Here is a 26,562-nt window from a genome sequence, read left to right on the forward strand (position 1 = left end):
ATTCTCATGTCCCCAAAGATTAGATTCTGGAATGTCTTTCTAGTAATACCATGTGCTGTTGAATGGCTGTGAATCCTTGGGGGCCATGTGGATGTTGCTTTTTTGTCTGCAACAGTGAAACTACAGTTATGGCCCAAGTTTCAGAGTGGAGCTGAGTGAGGGAGTCAGCATCTTAACCCTTACCTGTTTTTTTTGTGGAGTGAATAGAGTCAAAGGCTGACTCATTTCTACCAGCGCCTGGTGGCTTTGGTGCTTGCTTGACCCCTATAAGAAGAGACAATGGAAGGGAATGAATAGATAGCAAAACTATACTAATGTTATTTCTTCATGGAGGCTGGAGAGATGTCAGCGACAATGTGCATTCTTTGTCTTTGTGCCCAGACATTGTAATTGGCTTCTCCCATCTGTGTATAGAAGCATTCCAATCCCTACATTCATCGGTTGTGATGTATTTTGTGAAGAGCTAGCATTTGATTGTAGATTGTGGTTTTGTCTAAATTTTCCATTTAGACAAATTTCCATTTTCCATTTCCATTTCCTTGCATAGCCATCCTGGGTGGTATTGCCTCACCATGAGGATTTCATCTGCCATGATTGGTTGGCCATTTTCTGCCAATATTCATGGGTACATTTTGTGGTTTTTTAAAAAAAATTTCCCTCCACCCCACTACCCCATTAAAAAAAATTGTAGAATTCCTTGTGCTTTGTTTAGTAATTGACTTTAAAAATATTCCTAAAGAGCCCTTGACTATTAAGCTGGGTAGTCCACAGATTGAATTTATAAAACAAATTTGTCCTTGACAGACATAGAACTCCAAAATAGCTATTTTGAAGAAACTGATCTGAATATTTCTTTACTTTATATTTTAACAAAGTCTCTCAGATATACTCTGATGGTTATTACACATTTACCTAAGAACCCACCCTCAGATTTGGTAACAACCCTAAGGGTAGAGTTTTTTCCTATTTTTTAGTGTCCTTTTATATTATGAAAATAGCTTCCCTGAAGTGACTATTAGTCTTAAGAAAGAAAAACAAACGTTTTTAGAATCAAAATAGTAAATATCACTTTAGATACAATGGCTCATACTAAAAAATTGATATTTGAGAACCTACTATAATTCACATATTAAAAATAACAATAAAAATACAACTGATAAACTGACATTAATGATAACAACCAGATCCAAAACCACAATCCTATTTTGAGTGCTCACTGTGTTCCAGGGACCATGAAAAGACATTACACATTCACTCTTAATGTGCAGGCAGGTATATGTCTGCGTATAAAATATACAGACAATAGAAGCTTCTACAATAGAAGCTTTGTTTACCAAAAATGAGATAGCCCCACATTTATGAAATATTAGTAAATCTAATTAGTATTGTATTTAAAAATTATAATTAGCATTGTCAACATTCTAGCAATGATTATAATTAACATTAATTATATATATTCTGTTGCTTGAATAAAAGAATATATAACGTCACGGTAAATGCTTGTACAGAGTTATGAATTAAATGTAACTTATTTGTCATAGGAAAAATGTTTCTGGGGTCAATGACTTTTTTCTGGAGCTAATTCCACAGATATGATGAAAAGAAAAGACTCATCAGTCTTTCTGTGCCCTACTGACAGTGGGAATGGGGTCAGAGAAATGACAGTGACATGTTGGCTGTCTCCCGGAAGGGGCTCACAACAGAGAATCCAAATAAAGGATCGGGGAGGAAGAAAGTAACTATAATAAAGTAAAAGTCAAAATCAACAGGCAACTATAAACCAGAGACATTCTGCATTGGGAAGAAGGGGGTAGGATCAAAACAGGGGAGGGAAGAACACAAGAAACCATGGCGATGGTTCAGGGGTGAATGGAGGGTGGGAATGTCACAGGAACTATTACCGAGATGAAAATGCATACATTGCATAAAAATTAAAAATGATGTAAATACATATATAATAAAACAATAATTTAAAAAATAGACATCAGAACACAGATCGGGTACATTACATCTGGGGTGGGGATGGAGGTGGAGCAAGCAAGTGATAAACAATGGCCTTAGCTTTGTCTCCCTGTACTCACCTGCTTTTTTTTTTTTTTAAATAATAAATTTTATTTTTATATTCCCCCATACAATTGCAAGTGCCCCATTCTGACCCCAATCCTTCCCCTCCCACCCCCCACCCCCCAAAAAGTGTCTCTGGTTCATAGTTTTCTGTTGATTTTGATTTTCACTTTCTTATATTCATTTTCCTGGTCCCTTATTTAAGTTCTCTAGATTCCTGCTATGAGTGAGACCATCCAGTATTTTTCTTTTTCTTTTTGGCTTATTTTTATAGCAGCACTGTTTACAATAGCTAAGCTTTGGAAACAACCCAAATGCCCAAAAATAGATGACTGGATCAAGAAGATGTGGTACATATATACCATGGAATATTACTCAGCATTCAAAAAAGATAAACACATGCAATTTGCAGCAACATGGATGGCGCTGGAAGGGATCATGCTCACCTGCTTATTTCTACCAGCAGTCAACTAATTAAACTGAAGAAGCCCTACACGAGACCATCTTTAGGAAGCTAAGTTACTTATGATTACAAAGTTAACTTCTACAGAGGGTGGCAGAGTCAGTTTGTATTGCAAATGACTGGAAAAAATATTTACATTGCCAATAAACTGAAAGACAACTAGCATTTTCTTAGTGAGAATAATGCTGGATTATACTGAAAATTAATGGCTTTCAAGGTTGATCACAGCTTTTTTCCCTCATTTTTTTTTTTTTTTTTTTGCTGACATAAATGCTTTCTTCTATTTTTACATAGGCAAACTCCAGGGAATTTCTTTGAATATTCAGAAGGTGGCTCTGTTTAGAGTCAGATTGTTTATGTCAATCTGAGAAACTATGCACTGCCCAATTCCAAAGTTGAGAATAGTAAAAGCAGCAGCTGAACACAAATAGATTCTGGAATGGTTTCCAGGTTCTTACAAGTCAGGAATTTATAAAATTTGCCTCATTAATTTCACTGAAGGGAAGTGAATTTTTTAGAACTTCAGATGCTGTGGTAAGCTAATACCAAAAAAACACATTATACAACAAATCTGAATATTTTTTATATTGACTATATTCAGGTATCATTCACATCTCTTTCTCATTAGGAAACCATTATGAGATAATTATATACATAGCATTAAATTAACTCCAATTTCACGCATTTTTCACATAAGCAAGCAAATATTTGTACTATTAAAAATATTTGAAGGGAGTGTTGCAATCCACATTAAGGCAGTTAGTAGCTACTATTTATCCACTTAATGAATATTTGAACTTTCATCAGATCATTGTCCTACTTCTCTGTATGATGCCTACTTCCATATAGCTGAGTGAATGGGGTAATTTATTTAAGCTGGTTGATTTGGAAATATTAATATGAATATAACCAGTGTGATCAACTGCTAACTGCCCTTTTTGTTTAAATATCATATTCTAGAATGCTAACAGATGTAGCTTCCATAAAAAATTATCATGGTACTTGTGACATTACAAACTTGAAAGTCAAATGATTACATGTCAAAGACCAAATCTGTGCATGGTATTTTAAAATTAGGGAAAACAGCTATTTTAATGTTTTCTTTCAACAATTCATATTTTATCGGGATCACTTTAAGAATCAAGACTGCTGCTGGTAGCTGATTTAGTAGACTAGGTTTAGAAAAGCAAAAAATTAAATGTTTTCAGAGATATCTTGATTGAGAAGAGCAACAATTTTCAATTCTATTTTTCACTAGGAAACTTCCAAAATTGGTAAAGAAGATATGAAAGTGTAAATTCAACAAAATTATAAAAACTGAATAAAAACATATAAGTTTTGATAGGATCAAAAAATATAATAAATTGCAACTATTACCTGTTTCCACTCCATAGCCTTTTGGTGTCCCACTGGGTTTTGGTCTCCCTGGTCTTGTAGTTGTTTTATTCAGAACTACAGTGAAGTGGGAAATAAATACTTCAGACAATTTCTGATTTCCCGAGTGTTCAAAATCATTTAACGAGGCATTAAACAAATGATGCTTTACAAAAATATTGTTCAGAATGTAGAAAGCACAATTCTGGGATAAAAATCAGACTTGAATTTGGGAAGTCTGAGTTTGTACTCTGAGTGATCACTAGGCTTGAAAAAATAACTGGCAAAGTTAGAACTATGTTTCTAAATAGGAAATATCTTGCTTCACTTTAGAAGCAATAGGTACATTCCAAAATGGAAATGAAGAAAGATCAGTATTACATATGTCCTGTGAAAAATCAAAGCTTAAAGTATATTTGTCAAGGCCTTAATTCATAACTCATAATTTGGTGGCTGTTTTGCAGGAGTATATAGATACAGCTTTTCCCTTATAAATTTGGCACAAGTTCATTGCTGAGTACAGAATATGATGAAACTACTCAAATTTCTCTCCTACTCTATTTTTTTTAAAGATTTATTTTATTTATACAAGAACTGGGGTACAGGCCAGATGTGCAGGAAGGTGAGAGGATTCACCAGAGACAAAGCAGGGAACAGAACAGGCAGACCAATGAAACACACCGCTGAGGGGAACAGCGAGACAGGAGAGGTCTGCTCGCCATGGGGGTTGCTCCGAGGCTGGCAGGGGATCCAAGCGGCACCACAGAGGCCGTGGACAGCCCCACAGCGCTGCGCTCAACTACCTGCCCCACCAGGGATGCCCCTCTCTCCTACTCTATTTAGAGCCATAGCGTTTCCAAAATTTTAAACAAATCACCTATTTTCTCCTCCATTTAGAAAATTCCTCAAGGAAAAGCATTAAAGGTGTTGTGGTTAAAAGAGTAAGCTTATGGAGCCTAATTGCTTGTTTCAAAACTACTTTCTAATTCTTCTCATGCCTTAGATTCTTCAATTATATCTTACAAGACACATAAAGCTCAGTCAACACTAGCCATCATTGTTACTTGTTCATTATTTTGTAGAAATGTTTAATATAATCAGCCACATATTAAACTTTCAATAGCTATCATGATACAAAAAGATTTTTGTACCCAATTATCTTTATGGATGGCACAAAGAGAGTTGGAAGATTACTGCCTGTATGCATATATAGACATACCACAAGCACACATACACAAATACACACATATATAAACACTTTATAGATATGCACACACATACATATATACATATTTTATGAACCTAAGGATGTAAAAAAAAATTTGTTTTTTCTTCCATATGCCTGCAGAGATGTTCACCAAGAGCAGTCACTTTATAAGTGAAATTTTGTCATTTAGAACTAACTCCTTAGAATCCTAGCAAAAATGGTCCAACTTGTGCTTTAGCGCAGGAGCTACTTACACAGACCAAATCACCCCAATAAGTTAATTTTGCCCTAACAAGCTCCAGTGACGAAAATTCTAGAAACTTTGGAGAATTTAGTAGATTTAAAGTATTTTCCAGGGTACAATTATCACTTTTTTGTTTGAAACCTATCAAATTTTATTTTAATTATCTGAACCAAGCAAAAATATTCTATGGGAACAAAAATCTTTTATGCTAGAAGAGACTATCTTTTTAAAGAAATAAACATTTAGAAGTAAAATGATGTCACAAATAACTATGCTAACTCTATAAATGACTTGAAAAGACGTGTGACTTAGGCACAACCACTGTTTAAAAAATACTTTTGTATCGATAACGCTCCATAGTGGTTCTTGCATCTAATTATCCTTAAAACCCTCAATGAAGTCTATCACTTCCATGGATTTATCATTATCTTTCCACTTATCTACAAGGATCAGAATTTATGTAAGCCCTTTATTTCAATTTTAGGATTTAAGTCTCTCTTTTTGTGCATTTGGTTGTTCCAGTGTATTTTATATCTTGCTAGATGTACTGTTTTTGTAGGTTATCAGAAGAAGGAACACCTTACCGGGTCTGTGTGGTTTTTCGGGTGTTCTGGGCCGCACAGGAGTAGAGTACAATCTGTGTGGTGCTGAAACAGAGGAAACACTTCATATTTAATAGACAATACTCCGAAGCCCCCTAATTGGACACTTAGCAGTCCAGTGGCCAACAACTCATATACTTTGCATGGAAGTAGAGTTTTCTGAAACCTCCAATTATACATTCAAGTATTAATGCTAGAGGAAAATAAAACAAGTGAAAATATCTATGGCTGGAAATTAAATATACACACATAGTGAGGTAGGTAATTTGTTATGCATGCTAAGGATTAGTCATCATTTAGTCCATGTTTTCCAAAGGCATTAATTTTACCATGTGCTTACTTAACATGGTAAACATACAAGTCAACCATCTACCCGTCCATCTGTCTGCCCATCCATCTGTACATCCATATCGCTCTATTAGGGAGTCACTATGGAACCTTGTTTTGGTGAATAAGAAATCTTCAAGGCAAAACGAAAAATAATTTTAGGTAGGTAAGAAGGAAAAAGTAAGAACATGTTCTCTTTCAAATTAGTTCATGAACCCTGATGAATAAATACTCTCTCTGTGCCATTCATCAAGCTGAGGGATGAGAGAAAGTGATCTCAGGTGCTCTGCCCACCGGGAGGATGAACAATGAGCCAAAACTCAGACAAGCCGTGGGATCAAGATGCCAGCCACCTTCTTACTTTCTGCTCCTGTTATGCAGGGTCTGGCCCAAAGAACTTTCCTAACGGAGACTTGTTGCATAAATTAAGAAATAAACAACCACTATAGCAGGCAAAGTCATGCGACACTCAAATAAAATATTTTGCTTCCAAATGTTTTAAATATGTGTGTATTCATCCTGGAATTTGTCCAGGATGCATATTACTGCCTGCCACTGACTTTCTTGGCAATGCTTTATTAAGACTGGAAAAAAATTTTCTTTCAAGTATGAAGTAGATTACATCATTTTGACTATTCTGATCACATCTTGAGTAGGTATTTATATAACCATAAATCAGCAATGTCTTCTCTACCAAGCTAAAAAAAAATACACCTGCAAAATAGATTATAATGTAGCTCATTTATAAGCTCCCAGTATAAAAACTGATGAGCAGAGTTTTGCCAGACTTCAGTCCAAGAAGAACAGACACATGCTGACATTCTCTATAGGTTTAGCTTAGACCTTTCAAAGTTTAATAATCAAGTAAACAAAAATACTGATGCTGAAAACAATTAATTCTCATATACCCCAAGATGAAGCATTGGCAAAGTTGAAGTAATTGCTAATGTTTTCTTCGAGAATGCTAGGATTCCCTATCAATTTAACATATTTCAGCTTTTTGCATTAATTTCATGAAAAGGTTAGATTTGCTTTAGTTTACAGGAATACACACATGATTCTTAATTTCATTCCAGAACACATAAATTTTAAAACTTTGGACAGGAAAAGACAAGACAGAAATAATCATTACTACATTCATTATTTCAAAGCCACAGGATCCATTTTGTGTGGATGAGTTCACTTCCCAAAAGAAATGGAAGAAATACATGAGAAAACCTCCCTGGTATTTAAATATTAAGTCATTATTAAAAAATGATTCTTATTACAAGTTTCCTTCTGTCACAATATCAGTGTGTTTATCAGGCTGGAGAGATGGGACAGACAGAAAAGAGGAAGGAAAAGACGAGAAAGGGAGAAGGATGGGGAGAAGGGAGAAAAGAATGAAGATTGTCACTTATCAGATGGGGAATTTGAGATAAATGAAGGATAAGGAGAAAATAATGGAGTTTTCATTCTTAGTTATTGGCATCTAGCAGTTCAAAATACATTTGAACACAAAGCTTCAGCTAAAGAAATTGTCTTCCCTATATTCACCAGGTAAGCATGGAAATACTCTAATCTGGTTGGCGTCTGGCACCTACGAAATGGAAAAAAACCAAGTATAGTTCACTGTGATGAGAAATTACATTCTGAAAAGAAAAATCTCTTTTCTGATTAAAGACAAAGAACAGAAAATTACTATCCAAAGGTGGGGCAGTATTATTACCCTGAGTTGTCTTTGCCAATTCAGTTGTTCGTGGAAACTTAGTTGTGAAGAGTTCTTGGGTGAATTGGTCTGTTTCCTCTGGAGAAAAACACAGTAAAACAACTTACTTTAAATAATAATTATGACCATGTACAAAAAAGTCTTTTTAATGCTAAAAGGGTAAATGGCATTTATAAACATGTCCAGGAATCATAATAATTTTAAAGTTATGGTTTATTTTACTAACTCCCTGTCTTTTTTACATTGTATCTGTTGTCTTCTTACATGATTTAATGATTATTATAAGGATTTCCAAAAGCTTTCAGCTCAGAATCATTTCCTGACCCTGGATGTGGCTATACTTGGGCTTGTCTTCTGATTTATTGCTTTCATATCTTCTCTTGATTCCATAAATTCCACAAATTATTTAAGTGAGTTGGGAAATAGATTATACAAAAGATGTGCACTTATACTGTATAAGAATAAATCTTCCTTAATCTTCTTCATATGATAATCAAAGTCTATGTTTACTGACATAAAGTAAGTATGGCAATACTTCCACCTCATGTTATCTTGAAGTCATCATGACACCAGGCAGACACGGATGATTACACCATTCACTTTGTCACATGCTGGGTCTAAGGAAATATGTGGTGCAAATAATGCATTGTCATCTTTTTATCTGCCCTGATTTGTAATCTGGATTCTGTTCACATGAGAGATGTTTGTGATAGTTGGCAGTTGATGGTTCTCATTTTAATAAACCAAGATACATTCAAAAAAGGGAGTGACTGTTAGATAATTAGCATATCTAGTACTAGTTCTTGAAAAGTACTTTCATAGCCCTCCCCGGTGGTGTAGTGGGTTGAGTGCAGCACTGTGAAGCTGTCTGCACCCTCTGCAGTGCGGGTTCGATTCCTGGCCGGCCAGGGAGATACCCACATTGCGCAGCAGACCTCTCCTGTCTCACCCACTGCTCCCCTCAGCAGTGTATTTCCGTCAGTCTGCCTGTTCTGTTCCCAACTCTGTCTCTGGTGAATCCCCTCACCCTCCCGCGCCTCTGGCCTGTACCCCAGCTCTTGAACAAATAAATAAAATTTTTTAAAAATCTTCAAAAAAAAGGTACTTTCATAAGTGATTTTGATGAGTAATGGTCAGTAGGGTATATTTGGTCATCCAGTTAATACTTTTTTTTCCCAAAAAGGATTTTATCCATTTTTCATTTACTTATGAGGGAATCGTGGTTTATAATGTTGTATATGATTTAGAGGTATAGGATGTCATCCTCCTTCAGGTGCAAAATGGATTTCATTTTAAAATGTCATTGGTAACTTCATTTCACACACGCACACACGATAGATCAATTTGGAAGAAAACAAGGGAGGAAAACAAGGCCACTGATTTAAACACAGCCCTTTGGGATGTAACATGGACAGGGCAGAGGAGCCAAGTACCAGCCAGGAACTCTTCCGGTTCAGTAGTGAAGCAGTTAGCAACAGAGGCAAAGTGTTACTGTTAAACTCCTCAGGGTATGGGCAGCTTATCCCAATCAACCCTCCTGCCTCATCCACCCTTGTTTCTCCAGGCTAACACATGCTCATCAGCTTAGCCTGGCTGCCATTTTCTGCTCAGGGCTTCCTTCCCACCTATCTTTAACTTGAAAGAAACTTGTGCACCTCGACTTCAACTCTCACTCCCACCTGAAGACCCAGTATAAATGTCATCTCCTCTGTGAAGCCTTCCCGGATGCCCCCAAGCAGTTTGCTTGTTGCTCATTTTCCTCTCACACTTGTAATGTATAACATTGGGGTGAATTGCAGGAGCTCCCATGACTGGGTATTTGGTTCCAATCTAATAACATGAATTGTGTAAATGGTCCAAGTTTTAAAATCTCTCTATGCCTTAATTTTGTAATTTATAAAATGGGGCATAGAACTGTATCTCACATGCACACAGACACTCTGCGGCTGCACTCCTATCACTAAATCCTGTCTTCATATTGGATGGTGAGTTCTCTAAGTTAGCTCACTTTTGAAACAATTTCATTTTGAACCCCATCCCGTAACATTGTAATTAGTAACCATAAAATACTCAACAAATGCCAGATGAAAAATTTCTTCACAAATGCAGTTTTAAACACAGAAAAAGTAACAAAAAACTATAGCATTGATTTTCTCTAGGAACACTGTTTTTAGAATACTTGAAATTTTGTCAAGATGTGCTAAAACATCTCACTTTATATTGCAAATTGGCATCAATATTAGAATCAGGAGAAGTGGATTTTAATAATGGTAATAAGAGACCCTCTATTATTTGGAAAAAAGTCATGAACACAGGTACCTATGGCTACTTTTCGGGCAACCCCTATAAGGTAGGTACGTGTGCATTGGACTGAAATATCAAAACAAAATTTACCGAGAGTGGTTTGTAGTTCCTCTTGACTAGGACTTGGTGAAGTCATAGGCATGAAAGGGCTGCCTCGTGTCTCTAAAGGAGCTGTAAAAGACAAGTACCAGGGTGGTCAGTCTTTAGATTCAAAAGCTACCACCAGATCAGAATGGAATTCCATGAGATTGCTTCTGGAAAACATTCAATGGGTCATGAAGAAGAAAGTTTAGTGTGTCCAGAATTTCCAGGAAAATGACTATGGAATGTTAGAAAAGTGGTTCTCAACTGTTTCTTTCCACCAGGATTTACTAGCTGGTAAACACCATTCAATGCCAGACATACTCCTTAACCATGCCTGCTTAAGCTGGAGGAAGCGTTAGACGTGGTCCTGGCCTGTCAGTTGTAGCTTTGTCCCTCTCTTCCACACAAGAGACCATATAGGATTTTAAAATGAGTGAGAGACCCACAATGTAGGGTCATCTGACGTAGCTCAATTTATTTTGAAATTAAACCACTGACAAATTTTAGTATTTTGACCAATACTAATTACTTTCACAACTTGTCAGATGCTAGTGTGCCACAGTACCACAGCTGAGAATCACTAAGCAAAAAAAGTTAAGCAGATAGGCATGCATAAAGTAGAATCATTTTGAACATGGAGGTAAATGAGATAGGTAAGGGTGGATTTGGTAATGAGCTTCTCAAGTTGGTCTTCAGAGCAAAGCCTTTAAAACAGTAAAATGACTGTTCTTTAATTTTGAAAAGGTAATAATAAAAAAGAGATGATGTTTCAATATGATCATTTCAGAAAGACCTGCAAGACTGATCATAGCAAAGAAAACAATTAGAGTTGGTTTATAAGGGACATCATTACCTATTGTTGTCTCCGGTAGATCAATTCTAAAGGTAACAGGTTGCAGAACTAAGTCAAAGGCAAATAAAAGAAACAGATGTATAAGCATTACTACCTGGAGAAGTAAAAATTGTTTCTGTGTTTCTATCCACATCCATTTAAACACTAAAACATGCTCTAAGAAGTTAAATATAAAAAAATATATATTGAATGCCCCCCGGGGAACTTAGGTTAGCTATTACTTTAAAACCCTCATTCACTGCCACTCTGGGGAATTTTTTGAGTAGGCGCCTGCACTTTTCACATAACAATACAATCACAGTTGGTATGTAGTTATATCTTGGTATGTAGTTATAGCTACATTTTGAAGAAGGTGGAAAAAATAGGTTCAGTTAATAATTATGTCTTACAATTTTAGTATAATCTTCTATTCAACAAGGATAAACTAATTAGATGGTATTCCATCATGTTAACCAGGAGAAAAGCTTCAAGTAGATTGCATGATTAAATCTTCCCCCCAAGATATATACATTTTATATCCATAATTCTCTCTGAATTTCTACCACATAACCACCAATAAAAAAAGTATATAAGAATACATTTTTGAAAAATACACACTTCCTAGCTGGGAAAATGAAACAATTCATTTACCAGGTTCACTCTGAGAAATTTCAGGGTCTGGTTGATGGGGAAGAAGCACATCTCTTGGAGCTGAAAGAAAAAGATTGTAATATACTGTGCATTCTATACATCACAGACGAACCTCTCAGAAAGCATGCTGTTTTCACAATGGTTAAAAAAGTCAAGAAGATGGCTGTTCTTTTCAAAATGGAAAAAGGCCACTGTGTAGGAAGACTGGAGTGGCGATAAAACAAAGTTGGTCACAGTTCATTTTGAAGTTCCCTTTGAGGAAAAAAAAAATAATGGAATTAAACTCAACAAAGTAGAGTTCCCTCAAGTTGTCTTTGGAATTATAAGTCTGGTTTTGCCAGTAGCTGGGTACTATTTGATATTCATACTAAAATTCTGCTAATAGGAAAAGAAAATTTATTATCTCAGATGAAGTGCATAAATGGCCTATAAATTGAGAGAAACAAGACAGGCAAAATTTTTAAACATCTGAGAGAACCAAGTTTAATTCTAAAAATCACTAACAGTTACTATAGGGAGAAAATAGAGCAAAAGGAAACAACCGCTCACTAGAAGAAACCACATGGAAAGTTTATGAGAATGCTTGCTATGAAGTAAGTACGGGCCACATGCTGCTTTCTTGTCAGTTCTAGTATGCGGCTCCCCATATATCATGTACCCTATATATAAAGTATCTTAGGCCTCTCCTAATACACCAGAACATGAAAACAAAAGACAAAAATGTCAGCTAAAAAATAGACCTACTCATATTCAAAGCTGATATCCAGTACATTTTTTTAAATGCCTGCACCCAGTTTATTTTGGCAAAATCAGAGGGGATTTGCCTACTGTTAGAATTAGAGTTCTATGGCACAGTCACCTCCCAAGGGTAAGATAAGGTAGTTCTTTGACTCAGTTTCCCCAGGAGGTCCTTCTCAGCTTTACTCTCTCACTGAAAGGTTTCTCTACCACACTAAGGATTTCATAAATACCAGAGGACCTTTTGCAGGCACTGAAATTTTTTACATCTTATATGATTCTGGGGAAAAAATTAGGAGTCAGGCTGGAACTCAGTTTCAGAAAATGCTGAAGAAAAACCTTTACCCAAGCACCACCTGTAGTGGTGAAAACATTAGTATAGAAATAGGTTATATAAAATAGACATTCTTTTTAAAATGCTTTTGGGGATATTTAACTTGGATTTCACATCTGTTCTTAGTCTAGGCCACTAAGTACCAATGTAGTTGTAGAATCTGGTACACAGTATAAAAACTTGACTCTATTAGAACTTTCCTGAGCTAAAAGATAACATCCAGGGCAACCTGAAAATCTGGACCTTTTTTAAGAAAAAAGGAAAATTTCACAAAGATCAGTGGTCAGCAAAGTTCGAGAAAAACCATTACAATGGTGAACATTTCACCTTTGCCATGTAGTATTTTCAGGTGCTCAAATGGTAAATAGGAGGAATGTCCACTTGTAAATCAAACTGAATGTTTATAGGGTGAAGGAGAAGGCACTCTGATTTGGTTCTGCCAAGGTATGGCCAGACAAAGCAGCCTGCAGGTTACAAACACCTGAGGTGGTTCTAGCGCTAAACTACAATGTTCAGCTGGAGTCAGGAAAGGAGCTCAGAAGACATGTGCTGCTATTAAATCTACCATACTGTAAATACATTACTCACTGCCTGCTACAGTTTACTGAAGAATTTAAGCTAGGATAATGTGGATTCCTCCTGCTGCAACTGACACTTTTTAACCATGAAGTGATGATTTAATAAACTGCCACAGCAGACTTTCTAAAGTGGAAAGGAAAGAAATAGAAACATTCACAGGAAGGGATATAAATCATTCTCCTACTTGGTCAATTGCAGCTCAAAAAATGCAAGTTATTTTTTTCTTTTTCCCTAGGTGGCATTTCTCTATTAAAATGAGCAAAAGCATGACTCCTAAGTCTTCCAGGCAGCAGTAAACTAATCTATGTGAATGACAATTTGAGAAGACAGCATGATTTTCTTTAGAGTATTTACCGATACTGTATTTTAGACTCAAACAACTTACTGTTTGCACTAATCAACTACATTAGCTGTCTTTCTTTTTTCTTTTTTAAATTTTATTTTTATATTCCCCATGCAATTATAACACCCTTATTTTGACCCCCATCTCTCCTTTCCCCATCCCCCATCTCCATAATGTCTCTGGTTCATAGTTGTTTGTTGATTTTGATATTTTCTTTCTTATAGTTATTTTTTTTCCTGGTCCCTTATTTAAGTTTTCTAGATTCCTGCTATGAGTGAGACCATCTGGTATTTTTCTTTTTCTTTCTGGCTTATTTCGCTGAGCATGATCCCTTCCAGCACCATCCATGTTGCTACAAATTGCATGTGTTTATCTTTTTTGAATGCTGAGTAATATTCCATGGTGTATACATACCAATCTTCTTGATCCAGTCATCTATTTTTGGGCATTAGCTGTCTTTTTTTAATAAAGGGCACCACTAACTAATTATGAGTGGACAATGTCTAACATGTTTTGTGCTTTATTCAAATATTTATTTTTTTGTGTAGAAGAACTGGGGTATAGGCTAGAGGTACAGGGGGTGAGAAGATTCACCAAAGTGGGGAACAGAATAGGTGGATCTACTGAAATACTCAGCTAAGAAGAGCAGCAGGAGAGTTCTGCTGCATCATGTGGGTGAGCTCCCTGGCTAGGGATTAAACTCAGGTGCTATAGAAGTGATACTGCTGAGATTTAACCCATAAGCCACTAGGGAGACCCTCTCTAACATATGCTAAAAGCATATTGATATTGAATATACCATCAGGCACATTAGCAAATTGCTGATACTCTTGCTCTGACTTCTTATATATGAGAAGGCTTATTGCTCTAAGAAAACGGATGGAAAAAAGAAACATTTTAATGAACACTAACATTATAAAGGCATCCTTCAGGGGAAAAAAAACAGCTTTAGGAAGAACTTAAAAAAATAATTAGAAGAGGATGATAAAGATCAAGAAGCACTGTAGGATGGTAGCGGTAAGAGTGTGATCTTAAGGAGGTAAATGATATCCCAACTTCTGCCTTAGTAAAAATAAAAATGGGGAGATTAACCATTGCTGTCTTAGCTTGCTCAATTTTAAATGTATTTTCTTCTAAAACTGGATGAGAAAAAACACATTAGTCACATTAGGTGACTGTTCATATGCTGGCTTCTCCCTAATTAAAAAAAAATGGCAATATTTTAAAGTATGTAATATAAGCACATGACTGCTTTTTTGAATGCAGGTTCAATCATTTTACATATTGGAGTACATTTTTAGGAATTATTTAAAATTAAAACACTCATTCTTAATTATCTTAACAATAGCAAGAAGAAGAAAAAAAACTACCTGTTTAGCTGAGAACATGGAATTAAGTGCAGAAATGCTAAAGTGTGACCACAAGTTAGAATTTATCAAAGTGAATAGGTTACAAAGAACATTTGAGAGAAGTGGATAACTTGCTGGAAGCTAGACTTTCCTCCCAGTTCATTTCCAACGACTGAAGTCTATCCAAATGCCTGTAGGCCAGGTTGACCACAGAACCAAGACAGCCTTGGTACAGACACAAATCTACAAAGGCAGCACAGCTCTGTGGAGCGAGGCCACTTCAGGCTAAGTCCTTTGCTCTGAATTCTAAATCATTCCTCCAAAATGGATCTCCCAAAAAGCCAATTCTGTTTGGGTTCTAGACATGGCATGCAGATTCAGTTTGTGAATATTCCTCATTGAGTGTTGTAGGTAACTAAACCAAGTGGCTGGAAGATATTTTCTAAATTCCTAACTAATGAAAGCTGCAGCACAATAAATCCTGGATTGACTTGCTTTATGCAGGCCTAGAAATCCAAGTTAATTACTTCTCATATCTGAGTACATTTTTTAAGATAAAAATTGTGAAAGACTGGCTTGATTTCAGTGTTACATTTTACATTTTTAGAATTTTTACAGTGCCTATTTCTCCAGGATACCAGTAAGTATTCAACATACATGTAATTTTTCCTTTTTCTTAGCTATTACCTAGACAAGCTGGTAAAACAAGGTCTTGGATGCCAACCTGGACCTGGATACAAGCCAGTACTGAACAAAACACAATTCAGTCAGCTTGAACACTTGTGAGGCAAGTGAAACACAGTAAGGGCTGCGTTGTAATTATCACCGTTGGCATCATATCCTGGAGTGATCCAGAAACTGCTGATGATCACAAGGACAGAACCAACATAGTTTTGGAGACAGACTTCTCACTGCACATGTGGACTTGGAGAGCTAATGGGATTGATGCTGTTGAGGCCCCAATAGTAGCTTGTACTGTTATTCGAATGCTCAACCTTACAGGTAGTTTCTGAGAAAAATGTTAGTGGAATTAAGGCAAATATTAGACATTTTGAAAGAAGAAAATGTTTAACTACTAAAAATATTGGCTTAAGTGAGATTAGGTCTTATCCAAAGCAACACATCCTTCTCCAATGAAAAGAAAATCATTCCAGTCTACTGCTGCTATCTGTAATGACTTAATTTCTGTTACATTTTTCTGCAACTGAAAACAAGAACTCAACTTTTGCAAGTGGGAAGACCAGCTTTCTTCATACTCTGTGTTGACAGTCTTGTCTGTCTACATTCAGTGGTTCAAATTTAAGTTCTAGATTTGAGGACAAAGGAGCCCTTGTCTAGCCTACCACCACCAGCAACACACTTGAGTGCCCCGTGGCGTGATATCACCTTCCACTTGCACCATCTGGAAAGTGTTATAGCATGTGAATTTTGACTGCCTTCCAAAATGCTGTAATTTCAAGCTGTGTCTCAGAAATCTTTTGGAATGTTCAATATGCTTCTAGGAACACCTAGGAATTTTAAAATAATGTCCATTAAAAAGAAAAACTTGGGGCCTCTCTGGTGGTGCAAGGGGTTAAGTCTCAGCACTATGAAGCTATCTGTAGCCACTGCAGCATGAGTTTGATCCCCAGCCAGGGAGCTACCCACATGGTGCCGCAGACCTCTCCTGAATCGCCCACTGCTCCCCTCAGCAGTGTATTTCAGTAGATCTGCCTGTTCTGCTCCCCACTCTGTCTCTGATGAATCCTCTCACCTACATGCCACACTTCTGGCTTACAACCCAGTTTTTGTATGCATAGATAAATAGATCTTCAAAAAAAAAAGAAAAAGAAAAAACTACTACTCAGATTCTCTAGTTAAAAATGTAGCTTTCTTAGAGAACTGTTTAGCTTCCTATACACCTTGACTGCTGGTAAGACAGGAAATGTCGAGGTTCATGTCATCCCCACCCTGACTATTCCTGCAAATATGAGATTAGTCCGCTCATAAATGGTCAAAACAGTCTCAGATCACAGGAAAGAAAAAAGATTTCTAGTTAAATCATTTGGCTTTTGGTGATATAATACCCTAACTCTAGTTACTACACCATAAACTTGTAAAATATAATTTGTCAGGGAAAAAAAAAAGCTTCCATGTTGGATAGAATAAAATTTCTGAACTCAAAAAAAAAGTTAAACATCATTTTCTCTAGTTGCAAAATATAATTTTATCATTTTTTGTGGAAAAAAACAAATATTTACCCTATTTTTGTGAGACATTTAAAATGACACTATTTTTTTTTAAATTAGAAAATGAAAATTTGAGTTCTAAAAGAAACATCTGCTGTTGGCATGATTTTCTGCTTTTGATTGGATCAATAGCTTACTATAAGAAAACACTTAGATAATATTTATCAAATTTCTGAAATGAACATACCACGAATGATACAACTTATTTCAACATTGACCTCACAGCCATCAGTTGTCTTATTTCATCGCAGCAGGGTGTGAAAGTGGGATGCAATTGACTTAAATATGAAATAAAGCAATTACCAGGTGAAGTATAAGACACTTCTGGACTTGGTGATGTTTTTGGCCTTGGAGTAACACGTTGGGGCCACTTAGGAGCTGAAAAGGAGAACTTGGATCATGAGTCACTTGTTTTTAGTATTTTCCAGTCATGCTTAACACACAACATGACAAAAAGTATAAGCCTGGCCACTGATAAAACATAGTTATTATAGGAGTTAGATGAAAAATAAACCTCAAGATTTAAAAAATATCAGAATTGCAGAAGCTTTAAAAATTATATTTATGGAGATAAAATTGGTCTTCACTGTTACATTTTTGGAGTCATAGGATCAAACCTCCACAAATGCTTATCTTCACACAATGCTGTACCCCCAGTGCCCCTCTGTCCTGTACAAGGCTCCACTGAGCCCCCTCCATTTTCCACCCCCCCTCAGCTCCTCCCCTTCTGGCAACCTCAATTTTGCAGTCAGATGTCAAGTGTTCATTATTGGTTTGGTTTGAACTGATCCTTTGTGTTTCTCTGTATTTCACATACAAGTGAGACCATCCAGAATCCCAGATACTTTTAGAAAAAGTCTGAGAAACTGTAAAATTTCAATAAACATGAGGGCAGGATGAAGTAGTTTTGAAAATCTTCAACTGAACTTTCTCAAGTTAAAAGGATAATTAAATTTTAGTTCAAAAGAAAAAAAAATCTTCAACTCAGAAGAGATAGCAATTAGATCAATGCAAGAATTCTTTTCTGGACATCTTTACTTGAATTTATTTTAAACTTTCTTTGAAGATAAAGTTGGGAGGTCAGAGTAGAACCTATGATTCTGGGTAAGAGAAGCTAAAGCCAACTCAGCAGCAACAGCGGAAAGGATACTGCAGTGGTGTGGTTGGAGTCACACCACACTCCCCTGTAATTCTTAGGACCAAAATAAATCTTTAAATGAAGGCGTCCACAACTGTTTCTTCAACTATTTCTTTGGAGTAACAAGATGTTAATGTAATAGGCACCAGGGTAAGTTCTAACTTATTTGTAACACATCTTACAATTTAAAAAATCCTTTAATAAGGATTATGTCCTTTGATTCTCACTACACTAGTGGGAAGAAGGAATTATCAACTTCATAGTGAAAGCTGGGGATGGTGACATTATCTGCCTGAAGGTCCATAGTTATTAAGCACCAGATGTGAGAGTTGAGTTGACGCTGCTGTCCCCTGGTCCTCACACCTGGGCTCTATATCTACGCTCTGCAGATCACATGTAACCTGTTTCTCATTTTTAAGGTGGAAATAGTAAATGTGTCCCTAACTCAGAAGATGGTCGGGGAATCAAATGTGAAATGTCAAAATGATGCAAAAATTGTATCATAAAAATTTGCCATTGAAGAATGTGAGCATATTCTGATTTTCAGGTTTTTTTTTTTCTTTCTCCAGTAGGGATACTGAGATATGATAAAAGGATTTGTGTTGGGAATTCAAAATTAGTACCTATATCAAGCATATTTTTTTTAAAGATTTATGTATGTATGTATGTATGTATGTATGTATGTATGTAAGCACTGGGTACAGTCAGAAGCGCGGGAGGGTGAGAGAATTCACCAGAGCCAGAGCAGGGAGCAGAGCAGGCAGAAGGACCGAGGTACACTGCTGAGGGGAGCAGCGGGTGGCAGGAGAGGTCTGCGTGCCATGTGGGACCTTCCTCCGGTGGCCAGGAGCAGCCGGGGATCGAACTGGCACTGCAGAGGCTGCGGGCAGCTTCGCAACCCAGCGCTCAACCGCTGTGCCACTGGGGAGGCCCAAGCATAATTTTTTTATCCTGCTAACATTTCCCCCTACCCAGATTGCTAGTGGTAGTAAAGATTCCTTACCTAGTGAAATGGGTAGTTAACACCTCATATACTTTTTGGAAGCAGGCCATTATATATGATAAATTTAAATGTAGACGATTGGCTTAGACTAATTTTTTTTAAATTTAAATATTTTATTTTATATAATTCTTACATCTTTTTTCATCTTTGCACAATGTATGCATTTTCATTTTGGTTATATTACCCATAAAATTGCACCCCCCCTTATTTTGACTCTAGTCCTTCCTATCCCCTACACTCCCCCCCTGTAGTGTGTCTCTGGTTTAGAGTTGCTTGTTGATTTTGATTTTTACTTTGTATTGATTAGTCTTTTTCCTGGTTTCTTATTTAGGTTTTCTAAATTCCTACTATGAGTGAGACCACCTGGTATTTTTCTTTTTCTTTCTGGCTTATTTTGCTGAGCATGATCCCTTCTAGCTCCATCCATGTTGCTGCAAACTGCATGTGTTTATCTTTTTGATTGCTGAGTAATATTCCATTGTGTATATGTACCACATCTTCTTGATCCAGTCATCTATTTTTAGGCATTTGGGTTGCTTCCATAGCTTAGCTATTGTAAATAGTGCTGCTATAAACATAGGGGTGCAGGTGCCCTTTGGAATTACTGTTTCTGTGTCATTTGGTATTGCTGGATCATATGGAAGCTCTATGTTTAGTAGGTCAAGAAATCTCCACACAGCTCTCCATAGTGGTTGGACCAGTTTGCACTCCCACCAGCAGTGCAGGAGAGTTCCTTTTTCTCCACAACCTCGCCAACATTTGTTGTTGCTAGTTTTTTTAATATGTGCCATTCTCACTGGTGTGAGATGGTATCTTATTGGGTGCGGTTATGTTTCACATCTCCAAAGCCTAGCACATTGTCTGACACATAGCATGCAAAAAAGTATTTCTGAGTGACTAATTAAATAATCAATGCCTTAAGGGATGGTATAATCTGAAATTAGGTGAGGAGGAAGATCAATTGATTAATAACAGACTAGGCATGACAAGATAGCTGCTTGGAGTAGGGACCAATGCTAGAGATGTTTGTAAGAGTTGAATAAGCCATACTTAGTAACAATGGACTGCAGGGACCAGATGATAAGTAAAATATCAAATGTAACATGCTGAACCTGCCTGGCATGTTTTTAGGTGGGAAACTGAAAGGAGGAAAAGATTATATGAGTTTTATTTGAGGCATGTCAAGTTTATGGTAGCCCATGGAGACCTGCTGAGGCAGTTGGAGAAACTGGTAAGATCTTGGTTGAGAAGTCAGGGCAAAAGTTTATCATACAAATAAAGTTTCTAGAGCAGAGGGACTCTTTCTTGGGTCTTATCAAAATTTTACAACAAAACAACAAATCAGTATTATCTAATCACTGTATTATGGGAGAGGATATTTATTTTAAAACTTCACATCATTTTGTGGAATAAAATCTACTGAAAAGTAAAAAAAAAAAATTAGGTAGGGGCCTCCCTGGTGGCCTAGGGGCTAAGTCTATGTGCAATCACTGCTACAGCCTGAGTTCAATCCTTGGCCAGGGAGCTAATTCACATCTGGCACAGCAGACCTCTCCTGTCTCAACCACTGCTCCCCTCAGCAGTGTATTTCAGTAGATCTGCCTGTTCTGTTCCTCTTGTCTTTGGTGAATCCTCTCACCTCCCCACACCCCTGGCCTACACCCTGCATTTTCTATGCAAAAAAAAAAAATTAAAAATTAGTAGTAGGCAGTTTATTCTCAAATTCCATTCTTCTCCATTCTTCCCAATAATGCAACAAAAGGGAAAATTTTTTGCAATAATCTGATCCAATAATATGCTTTTTGATAAAGTCTGAAAGCAGATATAAGTATTAGGTTTCAGAGGAAGACTGGCTTTATAAGGATTAAAGATCCAATTTGCTATTATTCAACAGAATAACTAACCCAATTCACATGAAATTCTCAGGTCAAAATAAAAAATAAATGTTTACCTGTCTGTGTTTGTGGGATTCTTGGACGTGGAGATGTTTTTGGTTTGGGAGGAAAACGCTGAATCTGCTTGGTAGCTAAAAGAAAGGGAATAGGTTTGGAACTCTTGAACCTTTAAAAATCACAGTACCTAGGTTGTTGGGGTCTCAAAGATATCTGCTGAAGACCTAAAATACACAGAAATTAATGTGATTAAAGTTCCCAAAGAGTCACAAAGTATATTCAGAGAATTTTTTTTATAATGGTAAATGAAATAAAACAAGAAAGCACATTAGTGATGTCTAAGATAATCTGCTGACAAATGAAACTGTTGGAATTTGAGATATTTACTTTAAATATCATTTAAATAATTAAAATAAATTTCAGAGTAACAAGAATCCATCCTTACAAGTTGACACCATTTAATCAAAACATCCCAGTATAATATCTTTAATGTAAATAGATACATTTTTTTTGTAAAGGAAAAAACAAAGTTAGCATGTTGTGTTCCAAAAATACCTGAAAAATGAATGCATTTTAATAAAAGTGCTATTGGAAAAAATATTATTAGATAAATTCAGTTAATATTGGTCATATTAGGGAAAAGAAACTGAATAGAAATTGACAGGATATTTTACTGAAGAAAATTACTTCTTTACTGGATAATTTCCAAAGATGTTCTAGAGTACAAATTTCAATATAAAAACAGGTTGTTTCTTCACCAAGAAAATTAAAAGTACATCCTGCTGGGGAAAAAAAAGAATTATCAAATGCAAGATTACATCTTATGGAAGTACCTCATTTGTCTGAACTAAAGTTTGGGATAAAGAAACAAAAGAATATAAAACAGCGTCCGAGTTAATGGAGTTTCAGCAACTGAAAAAACGCTTGCTGAAAATAAGAGTTATTTGATACTGAAGTTTGTATAAAATAGCCTGAAGAGACTTTTTCCTACTATAAATTAAAATATACAAGGCATGCAATGGTTTCAGTGTAATTTTCTCACCTGCAAAGAAAGGAACAGCAAGGTATGTTAGAGGAATTACACTGATTTAGGAACCTGGAGAGTTAGAGCTCCCTTTGCTAATCATTGGGTCTATAAACTCAGGTTCTCTATCAAAAGTTCTAGGATTTTAAAAACATTTCCAATCCTAGAATTCTATGATTCTAAAGCTTTTTTTTTCCACGTGTGATTTTCTGACTCTCAACTTTCTTGCTTGCTGAGGTTCTTACAAGTAGCTATTTGCTTCCCTCAGATTAAAAAAGACTATTTGCCAATAAAGGCACGCTATGAGTAGCATGCAAAATGATTAAGAAATGAGCATTAACAGTATTTACAATTGGACATTTCAGTAACATTAAACTCTAGAGTTTAGTTGGCAATATTTAAGTGGTAGTTCAGAAGACAATGAATAAAATGTATATATCCAATATATCCCCTTTGGAAATACAGCCATAAAAGTTTAATGGTGGAAAAAACCAAAGTTTGGGCTTATTTATGATAAACTGCTATTCCAAGGAAGCCTGCAAGGAGTGAGAGATCTCCTTGCGAGAAGAGACACGTTTAGTCACCCATGTTGGTCCTTTGTTTTCATTCACTTCAAATTCTACCATGAGGTTAAATTTTATGACTTGCCAAGTAACTGGTTTGATTTTAGTTTCTCCTATTTGTATGCAGGGCAATCGGCAAACCATTGGAGAGGACAAAGCGGAAGGAAAGAAAAGCTGTACATTGACAAGGTGACCGAACAACTGAATCCCTTTGTGCAGATTGGACAGTGAAATGGTTTCTGGTGGTTTCTAATAATCTCAAATACAAATCAGAAAATTTAAAATAGTTCTTTACATGACCAAAGAACGTGAAAAACTAGTCAAGATGAGAAATATTACTATTTCCCATATGAAACATTTGCAGACTGGCTGAGAAGGGTCCATCTTAAAGAATATTCACAGCATTAGTAAGACTGGCTACAGATGATGGATAGAAGATCGAAGCAGAAGTGGGGCACTGGGAAGGTAGGATCATCCTCCAAAAACTCTCAGAAAGACTGTTGGGTTTCTGATGTCCAGAAGCACTATTCTTCTTTTCTGTTCTTATGTTTACACATTCTGCAAACGCCTTCTTTATGAAATACAACATAATGTGTTTACTGGTTCAGTCTGAGCTCATCTGGGCTGGGTAGGATTATAGTTTGGGAAGGCAGAGGGATGTTTCTATGGTAAGTGAGAGAAAGTATTCTGGGTGATTATAGTGCTTCACACACCCTGAGTACAGATGACAGAGTGATGGTAACAAGTAGATTTAAAAAGATAAAGAAAATTGCATGTCTGCAGTACAGTAGTATTTCTAGTTCTACATAACACAGTTTTTAAAATTCCTAGAGATGTCAGTTTATAAAATACTTTCAAAGTAAGCAAAATCCTTAAAAAAATCCTCATTCCATACTAATATATTGACAATAGTAGAAAGATATGCTTAGTAATAACCACAAATAGAAAACAAAGCAATTTAAAAAATATGTTAAAAGCATGAGCCAGACAAAAGCATTGAATTTCACTTATATAACAAAGGAGGAAAAAAATCAAACATGTAAATGAATGTGATGGAATGAGTGCTAATGGAAAGTATGTTTCTAGGGCAGAAAGTATAAATGGATCATCACACCATACAAAAATATTATCTGAAATATTCAACACCATCCCAAGCTGGCAGAATGATCAATGTTAGGAAAAAGATGCTTTAGATTTGACAGCTTTGCTGACTGAAGTAGAGAAAGAGACCGTCTAGACACCACACTAAATGGGAGGAGAGACTTTTTGGATGATGGTTATGAATAGAAGCGCTTGGAAAAGAATGAACTGCCATGACAAAGAGTGGTATGCAGCATGGATTCACAATGGGAAAGAACCTGAGGTTCTCAGGGGATGGTGGCGATGAGGACAGAAGCTGCTGGGTGTGCCATTACCTAGTGTGGTCTTGGGTACTTCAGGCACATTTGTAATAGATTCCACAACTGTATCAAAACAAAGGAGAACAATTTTTAAAATGGCAAGATGTTAAATTACAGTCAAGTATCTCTTTCTTGAATATCAGCACACCTCATATGTAAGAATTTGCATATAAATATGTAAGACTTTGCATATTTTTACAGATATGATGATGAAATGAAAAGTAATTTTAAGAATCCAAGGTTTTTGGAAGCTATAGTTCTTCAAATCAATTCAGCTGTCGAAAACAAGCTTACACTTTCATGTTCCCACGAACATGATAGATGCTAACAATAGATGCTAATTAAAAATCTGTGAAATAAATCAATCAAAGCATGAAAACCTTTACCACCTTCCGTCCTTGGCTCCTCTGGCCTGAGTGGTGCTTTGGCAGTGGGATACACATAATCACTTTCAGATGGTGCTAGGGAGGAAATGGATGTCTGGTTAGTAGTGGTGCCAGCCCGTAGACACTGTAATGGAACACTGTGACTGATTTGAAAACAGAGGTTAGTCATGGGAAGTAGATACATCCCCCAGAATAATATTTATGTAGATTATTAAGATGACTACAATTTAAGAGGGCAGAAGCAATGGCAGGAAAGGAAGACAGTGCGCTCTATGGGAAAACACAAACAGTTAATTGTCAGGGTCTACGGGCAGTCCCACGTAGAGCAAAGCAGGTACTTTCATTTCCTTACATATTTGTAAGTATTCTAGTGAGAAAAAGACAGAGTGAGTTCTTGGAAAGCATGGGGATGAGTCCTAGAATTCATATGAAAATGAAAAAACAAGATGGGCATATTCATGTTGAAAGATGATCAGAAAAATAAAATTTTGCATTTAGTTTTGAGTGGAAACTAAAAGAGGAAATTATGAAACTTGCACAGCCATAGAGCGAACACCAACAAAATGTGGTACATAGAACATCTGGCCCTCTGGATTCACAAGATGAGCACAGACTCAACATGGGGAAGTATGACATGTCACGGAGCATGAACCCAAGAGGATTTCTGCAATGAAATGGAAAAGCACATATACCAGACTTCCCACTGGGAAACATTTTTACCTATAGCTTCCTTTGATGACTCAGTTCTAAATGTAATTGGTTCCAGGACTTCAGTAACTAGCAAAAAACACAAAACAGTACAATCTCTCAAGGGTGGGTTGCTGTGCGCATGGAATGAATTAATACAAACTCAGTATTTAGAAAAGTACCTTTCACCTAATGAGAGCTCACTGTTAGTGTTATAACAATATTATTAACACTAAGATAAGTTCTAACAACTAGTTCACAATTTTATAAGTTTTGTAGGTTATCATTAATAACCAAAACTTGTACCTTCAACACGAGCACCAAAGTGCCATTAAGCAAATTAAAACATGCAGAGGTGACAAAAAGAAATTACAATCTTATGTCAGAAAAAAAAAAATCCCAAGATCCAAAATAAATGTCAGGGAGGGGCAACAGCATTGCAAAGAATGATTTTTAAATTTTATTTTCAATTTTGAAAGGCAGTGTGCTCAGGCTCACGTGTATGTTAAATTTTGTTATCTTTATCAAAGTAAGAACTTTCTCTTTTGAGAAAAAGAAAGTTGCTCTTTCTGATGTGCCAATTAGCATGTGCTTTTCACAAGGCACAGCACAGATTTAGCTCGCCACTAAAGAGAATCACAAGTTTATAATCTGTGGAAAAACAGGAATAAAGAATGAAACCAGGTTGTTTAACTACGTAGTGAGATACGTGTTATTGTCTAACATAATATAGAATGAGCACAAGGGAATAAAGTATTTCCACATAACTGAATGACAGTATGATTAGAGCATGTTACTAGTTTAACATCACACATGCATTCATAGAAAGGGCACTGGACAATACAGAGCGAAGTGTATGCTCTTTTGCATTTTTTAATATTTGCAGTATGTCCTCTGAAGCTCACAGTGTACCCAGACAGATAAAACAATCTATTTACCAGGTTGACTCTGTGTCATTTCTAGGTTTGGTGATGTCACTGATTTCAAAATAAGAGTTTGCAGTTCAGTGGGAGCTGAAAGAAGAGTCTAATTGTCAAA

General features: G+C 36.3%; 1 protein-coding gene across 1 annotated transcript in view; it reads right to left on the reverse strand.

Moving 5' to 3' along the window:
- The window catches only part of ABI3BP (ABI family member 3 binding protein), a gene marked incomplete at both ends in the record, with an annotated part of 205,924 nt that overhangs the window by 28,983 nt on the left and 150,379 nt on the right, over positions 1–26,562 (reverse strand). Inside the window, 15 exon segments of the mRNA XM_084232643.1 lie at positions 184–264; positions 3,905–3,979; positions 5,937–5,999; positions 7,990–8,067; positions 10,384–10,464; positions 11,231–11,278; positions 11,861–11,920; positions 17,735–17,809; positions 21,524–21,598; positions 23,636–23,665; positions 23,668–23,709; positions 23,712–23,714; positions 24,467–24,514; positions 24,841–24,912; positions 26,463–26,537. Of these exon segments, the coding sequence (XP_084088769.1) occupies positions 184–264; positions 3,905–3,979; positions 5,937–5,999; positions 7,990–8,067; positions 10,384–10,464; positions 11,231–11,278; positions 11,861–11,920; positions 17,735–17,809; positions 21,524–21,598; positions 23,636–23,665; positions 23,668–23,709; positions 23,712–23,714; positions 24,467–24,514; positions 24,841–24,912; positions 26,463–26,537 (906 nt within the window).

Source organism: Talpa europaea, assembly GCF_964194135.1.
Source record: "Talpa europaea genome assembly, chromosome: 4".
Taxonomy (NCBI): Eukaryota; Metazoa; Chordata; class Mammalia; order Eulipotyphla; family Talpidae; genus Talpa; species Talpa europaea.